General features: G+C 40.2%; 2 protein-coding genes across 2 annotated transcripts; one reads left to right on the plus strand and one right to left on the minus strand.

Moving 5' to 3' along the window:
• The first annotated feature begins 6096 nt into the window (after nt 1–6096).
• On the plus strand, nt 6097–7394 carry LOC137816283 (probable serine/threonine-protein kinase PBL21). Its single transcript, XM_068619362.1, has 2 exons — nt 6097–6949; nt 7041–7394. Exons 1-2 carry the CDS (start codon nt 6167–6169, stop codon nt 7311–7313), a joined length of 1056 nt encoding a protein of 351 aa, XP_068475463.1. The 5' UTR covers nt 6097–6166; the 3' UTR covers nt 7314–7394.
• Nucleotides 7395–8555: 1161 nt separating this feature from the next.
• LOC137816281 (catalase-3) lies at nt 8556–11339 on the minus strand. The gene is made up of 7 exons (XM_068619361.1): nt 11040–11339; nt 10871–10967; nt 9740–10794; nt 9565–9654; nt 9331–9398; nt 9147–9240; nt 8556–8836 (listed from the first exon to the last, which is right to left on the minus strand). Exons 1-7 carry the CDS (start codon nt 11052–11054, stop codon nt 8777–8779), a joined length of 1479 nt encoding a protein of 492 aa, XP_068475462.1. The 5' UTR covers nt 11055–11339; the 3' UTR covers nt 8556–8776.
• Between the last annotated feature and the right edge of the window lie 1333 nt (nt 11340–12672).

Genomic DNA, 12672 nt, shown 5'->3' on the forward strand with positions numbered 1-12672 from the left:
GTGCACTAAGTTTATTCATCAACTGTAATAGAATTTGAGATGCGTGGCATTCCACGTTCTCGGTGCAGATTTTCCTGACAAATATTCTAAGTAATAAGCTCCTCCTGTTGCTGTGTCGGAGATGCGGAACGGACCTTCCCAATTGCTTGAAAACTTTCCTCCGTCCTTCCGGGCGTCGCTGCGCATGCGCCAAACTAGATCTCCTTTCTGATAGCTTCGTGGCTTCACTTTGGAGTTGTACCTTCGTGCTGCTCGTATCTTGCATGCTTCTTCCCTTATCTTGCATTTGTCCCTTAATTCATTGATGAGGTCGAGGCCGACTAGTAGACTTTCCTTGTTTAAGTCTAGGTCTAACGTCTGTCGGCGTAGTGAAGGCTCGCCGATTTCGACCGGAATCATGGCTTCTGTGCCGTACGTCAGGCTATAAGGTGTTTCTTGAGTTGTTGACTGGGGAGTACAACGATAAGCCCACAGAACCTCTAACAATTCTTCAGTCCAATTTCCCTTGGACGGGCCAAGTCTCTTCTTTAACTCATTGAGAATAACTTTGTTGGCGGCTTCCGCCTGACCGTTGGTTTGAGGGTGTTCGACCGAACTCGTTATATGTTTGATGTGAAGTTTCTCATAGAATTCAGCTAGCCCACGGTCGGTGAACTGTCGACCGTTGTCTGTGATAATGATCTGAGGTAGGCCGAACCTGCAGACAATGTTTTTCCACACAAAGCTTTGTACGTTCCGGGCGGTGATGGCTGTTAGTGGTTCAGCCTCAATCCATTTGGTAAAGTAATCTGTACCCACCAGTAGGAACTTGCATTGCCCTTTTCCGGGTGTGAAAGGTCCGATAATATCCATTCCCCATTTCACGAACGGCCAAGGGGATAGGATGTAGTGCAAATGCTCTGGTTTTTGGTGCAATAGGGTGCCGAACTCTTGACATTTCACGCACTTTTGAACGTATTCAGTGCAGTCTCCTTGTAAGGTCGGCCAGTAGTATCCTGCTCTCAGAATTTTGGCGGACATAGTCCGCGCTCCTGAATGGGTTCCGCATATCCCTTCGTGTAACTCGGTCATTACATAAGTGACTTGTTCTGGACCAAGGCATTTTAGGAGGGGACGGGAATACCCTCTCCTGTAAAGATCTTCGCCAATCAGTATGTATCGGGCGGCTTGTAACTTCATCGTTTTCTCCAAATGTGGATCGCATACACCATCGGTAAGATATTGTTTTATGGGAGTCATCCAGTTAGGTTGGGTGTCAGTCGCCATGCATTCTTCGGTACCAACACTTGGTTTAGCCAGGGTCACGTGTATGGCCGACCGGTGGGCGCCTTTCTTTTTTAGGGTAGCCAATCTCGATAGAGCGTCCGCCCTAGTATTATTTTCCCTCCGTACGTGTTGGAAGGAGATTTCTTTGAACCTGTTTAGAAGATTTTTTACGAAATGAAAATACTGTTGGAGTAATGTTTCTCTTACCTCATACTCCCCTGTAAGCTGTCCGACGACTAGACGGGAGTCGCTTTTACAAGTTATATTTGTTACCTCCAATTCAATCGCCAGATGCAAACCTGCGATTATAGCTTCGTATTCGGCTTGATTATTGGAAGTTTTAAATTCAAATTTCATGGCTTGTTCGACAACAATCTCCCCTGGTCCTTCAAGTACAACTCCTGCTCCGGACGAACGACTGTTAGATGACCCATCTACGTAGTGTCCATCGGGGAGTCCGTTCGGTCAGATAGGGAGTGAGTTCTGCTGTGAAGTCGGCGAGGGCTTGGGACTTGATGGCTCCCCTGGGTTGGTATTCGATGTGGAATTCTGACAGTTCGACTGCCCAACCTATCATTCGTCCGGCGATGTCAGGTTTGGTGAGAATCTTCATAATGGGATAGTTAGTCCTAACAATGACCTTGTGATTTTGGAAATACATCCGCATCCGTCGTGCGGTGATGACCAAAGCGAAGGCAACTTTTTCGACCATTTGGTACCGGGTTTCTGCGTCATGTAAGACTCGACTTACAAAATATACCGGTCGTTCTTCCGCTTTAATTTCTTGTACCAGAGCGGAACTCACCGCTTCATTGGAGACGGCGAGGTAGACCACAATGGGTTCCCGTGCGTTCGGTTTCTGGATGACCGGTGGAGATGCCAGAAATGCTTTTAACTGTTGGAAATTTTGTTCACATTCATCTGTCCATTCAAATTTACTTGTCTTCTTCAGAAGTTTTATGATGGGTCTCGTTCGTTCGGCAAGCTTAGGTACGAATCGAGACAACGAAGTGAGACGGCCGACTAGTCTCTGGATCTCTTTGAGTCCGTTGGGACTTCGCATTTCGGTGATTGCCTTGCATTTTTCTGGATTAGCCTCTATACCCCGATGTGTGAGCATGAAGCCTAAAAACTTCCCCCCTTCTACGCCGAACGCGCACTTCTCCGGGTTTAAACGTATGCGGTATTGACGCAAGGCTTGAAAAACCTCTTTTAAGTCAGAAACATGTTGTTCGCAAGAGTCTGATTTGACGACGATGTCGTCAACGTATACTTCTACATTCCGACCGATCATGTCGTGGAATACGTGATCCATGAGTCGTTGGTATGTGGCTCCTGCATTCTTGAGGCCGAACGGCATGACTTCATAGAAGAAATTATCAGAATCTGTTCTAAACGCGGTTTTTTCTCGATCACGGTGGTACATTTGTATTTGATTGTAACCTGAATAAGCATCAAGGAAACTTAGGATTTGATGACCGGCTGCACCGTCGACCAGCCGGTCGATAGTAGGTAGAGGATACGAGTCCTTTGGGCACGCTTTGTTAAGGTCTGTGTAGTCTACGCACATTCTCCATTTTCCATTCGTCTTTTTTACCATCACTACATTGGCTAGCCATGTCGTATAGTGGGCCTTTTGAATAAAACCAGCTTGAATTAGCTTGTCGGTTTCTTCTCGTGCGGCTTTCCGCCGTTCTTCACCTAGTTTCCTTTTCTTTTGAGCGATCGGCCTGGCCTCCGTATAAACAGACAATCGATGGGTAATCACATCTGATTTTACCCCTGGCATGTCTGCAGCCGTCCAGGCGAAAAGATCAGCGTTCTTTGTTAATGTTTTACCGATCGTCTCTCGGTCGTCTGGTTTGAGGGATGTTCCCATGTATGTTTTCCGGTCTTTGTCCCGAAGGAATATGGGTTGAAGATCTTCTCCTGCTTCCATTCGGGGATCATCCAGTCGAGGATCTAGATCGACTAAAGCGACCAAGTGTCTTCTAGATTCTCTTCCTCTGGAGCGTCTTTCTGTTGACCGACCTCTTCGCTCTGTGGTCCGTTCGGCAGACGTGGTATAAAGCCTTCGGGTCGGCTCCACCTTCAGGCTAGCTACATAACACTCTCGTGCTGTCTTCTGGTCTATATGTACGGTTGCTATGTCTCCATTGACCGAGGGGAACTTCATAGCTAAATGAGGAGTTGAGACAATGGCTTTCAATCTGTTGATAGATGGTCGACCGAGCAAAATATTGTACGATGTATTGGCATTAACGAGTAGATATCGTATGTTGATGGTCTTGCTGAGGTAATCATCCCCGAACGGACTTTCGCTTCTTTTTCTTCTGCTTGAACGATAGTGGTTGTCACGGGTCCGGTCGTCTCTTCGTCCCGAACGTTCGCGGGGATCATGATCACGCTGGGGTGACCTGGGTGCAGTGATGGTGGTTTTCACGAACTTGCGCAGATGACCGGCCTGGACGAGCTCTTCAATTTTATCTTTCAGTGCTTGGCATCCTTCGGTCGTGTGGCCATAGTTACGATGGTATTGGCAACGTTTACTGGTGTCGGCATTGGGAGGGGTTTGTGATGGCCTCAATGTCAGAATCAATTCAATCTGCAGTGCTTCGTCGAGAACCTTACCCCTTGGTACAATCAAGGGAGTGTAGTTGTGGAAACGGGGTCCCCTATTGGGGCGATGTCGTTCTCGGTCGGTCGGTATTGTGGGGGGACGAATTCCTTTGCTATTGTCCGTGTTCTCAGCATAAGTTTTTCGATGGTAGTCAATATGTTCTTCTATCTGCATGAACTTTGTTGCTCTTGTTCTTAATTCATCCATATTGCACGGAGGTCGTTTGATAAGGCTTTCAGTGAACCTTCCTGGTAGTATGGCCGAGACCAAATGATGCATGGCTATTTCTGGATTAAGATTACGAATGTTCATACACACTTTGCTAAATCTGTTCATGAATGTTCTCAATGATTCTCCCCTTTCTTGTTTGACATTTAGAAGAGACATGGAGGATGTCCGATGAGGTCTACTTGTGGCGTATTGCGTGGTGAACTTCAATTCCAAAGCGTCGAAGCTTGCAATGGAATTGGGTGGAAGGTCCGAAAACCATCCAAGGGGGCCTTCCCTGAGAGAGGTGGGGAAGACTTTACACCATACCGTTCGGTCGGTTGTGTAAAGGGTCATTTGAGTTCTAAATATATTCAGATGTTCGTCTGGGTCTGTGGAACCGTCATAAAGGTTTATCGTTAGGCCCCTCCACTTGTCAGGGAGAGGAGTGGCTATGATGTCATCAGTGAACGGATGGCCTTTCGGGTTTGCTACCTCGTTTGGGGTTACTGGCTTTGCACTCTGACGGGTGTGTTGAACGAGTGACGTGTGAGGTATAGCCTGGGCTATTGTTCTTGTTCCTGATTGGAACGGTGATGGAGAAGGTGCACGTGAATGCCCTTCGCGTTCAGATTGCTCAAGTCTATCCAACAATCTCTTGTTCTGTTCTTTCAATTATGCTATCTCCTCTGCGTGTTGTTGACGCTCTTCTTCTCGTCTTTTCCTTTCTTCATCCTGGCGAAGTTGATCGATGACTCCTTTTTGGAGTAACTCCTGCATCTGAATCTGGAGGGTTTGGAGTATGGTCCTATGCTCTTCGGAGATATCATTGTTGTTGTTTGCCGTTGAGTCCATCTTCAAGCGTTGGGATCCTTGGGTCTGGGAATAATGATTACTCGGGCCCCACGGTGGGCGCCAATTGTACCTGTATGGATATTGGGGACTGAGTAATGTTGATCCACGTCGATACAAGGTGTCTTCTTTACTCTTGGTTGTCCTATTCTTCAAGTCTTCTTTCTCTTCGCGTGCTTCGGTCGGCCGGCGGGGGTACCTGCGATTGCACTCCGACGCTCAAGTCAGCGATGGTGCTCAAGTGTGAATTCTCTGATAGTATGGAAAACGTACCTTTCCCCCTTTTCAGAAGTCCCTTTAGTAGGTTGACCTGGGCCTTGGCCATGTGGGCCAATCAGTTGATGGTTAGAGACATGCTTAGTGGTCTTTGGGTCGTGCCTGGTGGTTTCCTGAAAACCAGGGGAGTGGTCTAGAGAACGTGTTTTTACTTCGTCAATGGTTGTCATAACTGCTCTTTTCTACACGTGTAACCACGTTCTGGATTAAATTAGATTTAATCGACATAAACCATTCGGTCGTCCGGCTAGAGGTCATGGAAGGACGAAGAGTCGTATAAGACGCAGGGTTTTGTGATGATTTTACCATGAGTATACTGCGGTCGTCCGGTGCCGACCGGTACACTTGCCATTAGTTCCAGTTACAAACTTGGACAACTCATTAACAAAATGTCTTTTATCTTGTTTTTAAAAACAGAAAACAGTTATTAATAGTAAGAAACAAACATTATTGTAACAAGTCCTTAAAAGATACTGGTTTAGTAATATATTAATTTAATAGTTAAATTACATTACCTATTAATAATTATATATGTCAACCTTTAGATACAATTATCAAGGTACAACTTTTAGAGGATATTTCATTATATTTTGAAAAATACATCATCTGTTAAAATAATTAAAGTTATTGATAAAATATCAAATTATATGGAAAATTTAATCAGTTAATATTATATATATATATTTAGAGAGAGAGAGAAAGGTAGGCGTGGTTATTTTGCTAAAGAAAGGAGAAAATGGTTATTTAGGAGTTAATATGGAAATAGTTAGGGTGTTGCAGTTGGCATGGGGCAAAATTAGTGTTCCAAAATTGGTGTGAAGGGAAGCATATATAGAATTTTGTATTTGATGAGTTATGAATGAAGGAGGCAGAGAGAGAGATTGATGTGATTTAAGATTGAAAGAGAGGGAGGGATGAAGTTGATGTGATTCAAGGGAGAGAGGGATGAGCTGCTTTTGTTCTGGGACTCGGGGGAAGGATGTGGGCATTGAGAGTTTAGGGTCAAACTCAAAGACAAAGCCGAAGAAAGCGTCTGCAACGAGTTACAGTTTTCGCGAGCTTGCAACGGCGGCGAGGGGTTTTAAGGAAGAGAACTTGATCGGGGAAGGAGGTTTCGGAAAGGTCTACAAGGCTCGTATCTCAACAAGCCAACTTGTTGCCATAAAACAGTTACGTCTAGATGGTGAAAGTCATCAGGGTAATAGGGAATTTGTGACGGAGGTTCTTATGTTGAGCCTCCTTCACCATTCAAATCTAGTTAAATTGTTTGGCTACTGCACCCATGGGGATCAGAGGCTTTTGGTTTATGAATACATGGCCATGGGAAGCCTGGAACAGTATCTCTCACAGAAAAACCCACTGGGTTGGAGGAATCGACTGAAGATTGGAGTGGGGGCTGCAAGGGGGCTCCAGTATCTACACTGTGTAGCGAATCCTCCTGTTATCTATCGGGACTTGAAATCAGCCAACATCTTGTTAGACAACAATTTGCACCCTAAACTCTCTGACTTTGGGCTGGCAAAGCTAGGACCTGTCGGAGACAATACCCATGTTTCCACCAGAGTCATGGGAACATATGGGTACTGTGCCCCCGAGTATGCCATGAGTGGAAAACTAACTCTTAAATCTGATATATACTGCTTTGGTGTCGTCTTGCTCGAGTTGATCACCGGACGCAAGGCAATGGATGTCACTAGAAAACAACGGGAGCAAAGCTTGGTTGCATGGGTAAATAAATATATATAACATAATATCATCATTATTATATCTATTATTCATCATCCTCACATATGACATATGGTGGTGTTTTTGATTCCAGGCTCGGCCATATTTGAGCGACCGGAGAAAGGTTTCGCAGATTGTTGACCCTCTTTTGGAAGGAAGGTACCCCTTACGTTGTTTGCAGAATGCAGTTGCTATCACTGCAATGTGCCTCCAGGAGCAACCCAATCTTCGTCCTTCCATAACTGACATTGTTGTTGCATTGGAGTACCTCGCCTCTGAAAGCTCTGAAGTCGTCAGGCACCGTGCTCGCACCCCACCACGCCAATCACACTCACACTCCGACACCCAATCCGACTCAACTAACTAGAATTCAATATCTTTTCATCTCTGTAATATATTCATCTTTTTTTTTTTCTAAATATTTTTATTAACTTTCTTTTTTATTTTAGTCCCTGTCCATATTTTCTTCTTCTTCTTCTACTTGTACCATGTCAATTATTTGCTTTTAATTTCTAACACTTCACTCTAAAATGACTAATCCAAAATCAAATAACTATTATTAAAAATAAAAGGTATTTCATGGACTAAAATAAAATAAAAAATAAATTTTACCAACATCATTTAATAAATTACCAAAAATATATATATTACGAAAATTAAAACATTTAAACCTGGGAACTAATTTTTGTCCACGTGATTTTAAACTAATTAATTTCCAAACACGGAAGGAACAGTAGACCAAACCCCTCCAGGAAAATATATTTTGAACTAAACATTCATATATATATATATATATATATATATATATAAATTTATGTGATAACATTATTTTTATATATTAAATCGGAGTCTTTTATTCTTGATTAATATGCTATTTTCTCAGTCTCGTTCTTCACTCTAATGCATTAAATATATGGTCAATTTTTCTCTCTCAATACTCTTTTTCATATTCTTATTCAATCCTAATTTATTTAGTTGCTGATATCGTAAGGTTTTATATCTATAAATTTATAATTTATAAAAGTCAAGTTTAACCCAAAATATCTAATTAATAACGTATTTCTTCAATCTATTTTTACATAAGAAAATAAATCATTCATTCTTGATATGGGGAATATAATCTACGCCCGAACTGGAAAAAGTTTTTATATTTATTCAATAAAAATATTATGTATAAGTTTATTAATTTTTTATTAAAATTATCATAAAAATTTGGACATCATACTTTTTTTGGTTGATAATATGTTTTTAATATATATAGCGAAATTATATTCTTTTATAAAATTGTTTCTTACTATAATTTTTTCTTTATTTTTTATTGATGGTGATATTTTTATTTCATATATAGAGAGATACTAAAATTATATTTTAATCTCTTGTATTTTAATTTAATTTGATTTTTTTCCTTGATAATGACATTAATTTTATCTCTTACCATTTAACTTCACTCGTATGAACTCGTATGATTTTACAAGCCAAATATAATAATAAGGAACTAGTTATAAAGAAGTGAAATAGACACGTGAGTTAAAAACTTTATATAACGAGAAGATCAATGAACGATTTTACAAAATCAACAAAAGCAAGTCATACAAGTTTTTCAAAGAGATTAGAAGCCAAGAAGTCTTGTGAAATAGTGGGTGGTTCCACCTGATCACAATGGACTTTGTATTATTAAGTTGAAACAAGTCAAGAAGTCGAGTTCTTGAAACAAGCAATATACAATATAATACTGTAATAACTAGTCCTCTCAAACTATTACACTGCCACAAACTTCTTAATTGTTCCTGCATTTGCAACTCTTAGAAGCTCTGGTCGTCACCACCAATCTTAGATGCTTGGCTTCAAATTCAGGTGAGATGCTATCTTTTGTCCAAGAGAACGATCAGCCTGCGCAGCAATACCATCCATGAAATATCACGTGAGCAACCAAAGGCGGATTTAGACTCTTTTCAGTTCAAGGGGCACATCACATATAATGTGGTCCCTACGGGTTAGTGTCCACAATGGAATGGGAATGGGCCAAGGAAGAAGAGGGAGGGGTATGATTACTGGGAAGGGCACAAGAAAGTGTAGGATCAAACCAATTACACTCTCTTTAATGCCCAATCGCATGACTAAATGTCACATGAAATGTGCCAATAAGGGAGAAATTGGGCACATTGTTCAGAGTGGCAATAAGGGTGTGTGAGAAACTCACCTGAGACCAGTATGATATCCAGATGCTGCGGATTTCATGGGTGACACGTGGTTCAGACAAAGCATCAACCCATCGGCGGAGAAATCTTTCTTGCCTGAAATCAGAAAATAGCAAAGAAAAGCCCATCAGTAGACAAAGCCAAAAGTACCTCATATTGATCATACCAGTAATTTATGAAAGGAACCTGTCAGAGGCCCAGGATCGGTATCTCTCTCCAGGTTGCTTAAAGTTGTTCTCCTTCTCAATCATACACTGGAAAAAGCAAGATGTTAAGACAGTTATTCACTAATTAAAGCGAGTTTTAACAGTTTAATTCTAAATCTTATAATTTGTTGAATAGAAACGTAATCATTAAACCCTTCTAGGCACAAGCTATGTAATACAAAAATCCTAACCTTTATACTTAAGAAAAACTAACCTTTTCACGCTTCCCATCTAGGATACGCGGAGGAACGGGGATCCTTTCTGCATGCCGAACAGGATCATACCTTGAAGGGAAGTAATTGACCTATAAACCAGTAGCGGTCAATTGTTATGGAGGGAAATGCAAGCAAGAAAAGAATAAGTTTAAATATCACGGTGGAATAATTTACCTCTTCATCTCTGTGCATGAAATTCATGAAACCTTCATGGTGATTGTTGTGATGGGCACATTTGGGTGCATTAGCAGGAATCTGCAGATAATTGGGACCAAGCCTGTGTCTCTGACTATCGGCATAGGAGAATATCCGAGTCTGAAGCAATTTATCATCGGAATAGTATACACCAGGTACAATAATGGCAGGGCAAAATGCAAGTTGTTCGTTCTCGGCAAAGAAGTTATCTATGTTCTTATTCAAGACCATGCGGCCAACGGGCTGGAGGGGCAAAACATCCTCAGGCCAGATCTTAGTTACATCAAGTGGATCAAAGTCAAATTTGTCTTCTTGTTCAGGATCCAATGTTTGGATATAAAGTTTCCACTCAGGATAGTTTCCAGCAGCAATTGAATCGTGAAGGTCTTGGGTGGCATGACTGTGGTTGGATCCTCCAACCCTCACGGCCTCCTCGTCCAAGAGACACTTTTCACCACAGGTGGCTTTCCAATGGAATTTGACATAATGAGGCTTGCCAGCTTTGCTGATGAGGGTGTATGTGTTGACACCAAAACCATCCATGTGCCTGTAATCCTGGGGGATACCCACGTCATCGAACAAGAAGGAGAACATGTGAAGGCTTTCGGGGTGGTGGGAGAAGAAATCGAGGATCCTCCAATTCTCCTGGATGTGGGACTTGGGATTGGGTTTGAGGGCGTGGACCATGTCGGGGAACTTGAGGCCATCACGGACGAAGAAGACGGGGAAGTTGTTTCCGACGAGGTCAAAGTTACCCTCTCTGGTGTAAAATTTGACGGCAAATCCTCTGGGGTCCCTCAAGGTTTCAGGGCTGCCACGCTCGTGGATGACGGTGGAGAAGCGGACGATGAGGGGAGTCTGAACTCCAGGGGCGCGAAGGAAGTCAGCACAGGTGAGGTGAGAGATGTCATGTGTGACTTCAAAAAAACCCTTTGCACTGGCTCCCCTCGCATGCACCACTCGCTCCGGGATCCTTTCCCTGTCGAAGTTTGCAAGCTTCTCCACCAGATGATAATCCTCCAGAAGAATTGGACCTTGGCAAACAATTTTCGATTATTAATTCACTCAACACAATTCAACTGAACTGAATTGGATGAAAAGTGTATATACCTCTTGATCCAACCGTGAGAGACGAGTTATTGTTCCAGATTGGGGCACCGGAATTAGTGGTCCAGAAGGGAGAATTGAAGGCGGTTGATGGGCGATTCTGCATGGAATAGGAAAATAAAAAAGTTCAGATTTGAATGAGAATAAAATGTAAAATGAAAGAAAGGAAAACCTTGTAGGGATCCATGGCTGCCGAGAGGAAAAAGGATCAGATGAAGATGAAGATGAGAGTGGTAAACCAGGAGCATGTGTGTGTGGCACTAGCCATGGCTTATTGGTTGGGACTCTATTTTATTTTCCTTGTTTCCAGCTCCAGTACTAAATCATCATTAATTAATGGTCTCCGCATAAGATGGATAAATCATAAAATAAATGTTAATAAAAATAATAATTACATTTTACGAGTCTATGGGCACAATTTTATACGCCCACCCGCTTTTCCCTCTTTCCACTTCACCCACTTTTCTTTTCTATCTATTGTCTCCGCATTACAAGGATTTATAATATTCATAAAAAATAATAACATTAATATGTATGGTTATTATTATCACTGTTATCATCATGATGATAACTCGTTTTTGTAGAAAATAATTACACTGAACATATCATAAGTATAAACGATAATCTTGTAAATAAGAAATTTAAGACCTATATGTTTTATGGAAGGAATAATTAAAATTATTAATTATAATCAATAAAAATCAAGTACATGTTAACACAGTTAGAATCATGATACAGATAAATATTTTAGATAACTATATATCATTTTTTTATTTTTTTAATTAATATATTTCATCTGCTATTATTACTTGAAAAAAACAATAAATCATAATTTCTCATTATAAAAAAATATAATGAATGATGTTTCTCTTATTTAACATATTATTTACAAAATTTAAAGAAAAAATATATATTTAACAACATTTGTTTAAAAAATATATTTATTTAGTGTAAATTTGTTTAGAGAATATACTTTCGATACTTATATTGTACAATTACAATGTTTTGATTTAGATGTTGACAATTAATTATATATTTAGATATATACAATCTCTTGAAATTTGTCTATAATTTTGTTTTGGTTTCTCCCTTCTTGCTTAAATATTTGTCATAGTAGATAAGAACAATTGTGTTTTGAGTTTTTTCCAACATTTTTATCCATTTTTGTCATGATTATGTGAAACTTGAATTCACCATTTAATATTTCAGAGACTTTGTTAAATTAGATACACACACATATCTAATTTTCACAATCTGAAATCATTTATTCAATTTTCACAATCTCAATTCACTTGTACTAGTGAATTCCCATACTTACATAAGTTGTGATGATTGAATTTTCCATCCATCATATGCTCCATTAAAGAAAAATACTTAATAATAAGTTTATTATAATATTAACTACCAACACAAACACAAATTAGACAATAGAGAAAGACACTAAAATTGATTGGTTGAGGATAAACGAACAAAGAAATAAAAAATAATCAGACACAAAATTTATTATGAACCAAATATTATAAGTCGAAGTTTTCATTTTCAACTTAATCTATTAGTTAAACTGACAACTTTTTGTTAATTATTATAATTGTCATTACACATTCCTAAATAAAGTAATATACACTAGTAAAAAAAACACATTTTACATTATTTCAGACTTATTACACCTGTAAATACCAACGATATAAAAAATAGATCATATTTTACATTGGTTTTTTAATCGGGTAAAATATACAAATATTATACCGGTTTAAATAGTAATCGCTGTAAAATAAAATAAAAATTATGTTACAAAAAGTGAAGTT

The sequence above is a fragment of the Phaseolus vulgaris genome, chromosome 1 (genome assembly GCF_000499845.2).
Source record: "Phaseolus vulgaris cultivar G19833 chromosome 1, P. vulgaris v2.0, whole genome shotgun sequence".
NCBI lineage: Eukaryota > Viridiplantae > Streptophyta > Magnoliopsida > Fabales > Fabaceae > Phaseolus > Phaseolus vulgaris.

What these genes read in the sequence shown, in the direction of transcription:
- LOC137816283 (XM_068619362.1), top strand. Translation starts at nt 6,167, where the DNA reads ATGAGCTGCTTTTGTTCTGGGACTCGGGGGAAGGATGTGGGCATTGAG. An exon ending in AGCAAAGCTTGGTTGCATGG is followed by an intron (nt 6,950 to 7,040) that starts GTAAATAAATAT and finishes TTTTGATTCCAG; the next exon opens with GCTCGGCCATATTTGAGCGA.
- LOC137816281 (XM_068619361.1), bottom strand. An exon ending in TCATGCACAGAGATGAAGAG is followed by an intron (nt 9,655 to 9,739) that starts GTAAATTATTCC and finishes ACTGGTTTATAG; the next exon opens with GTCAATTACTTCCCTTCAAG. An exon ending in GGATATCATACTGGTCTCAG is followed by an intron (nt 8,837 to 9,146) that starts GTGAGTTTCTCA and finishes ATTGCTGCGCAG; the next exon opens with GCTGATCGTTCTCTTGGACA.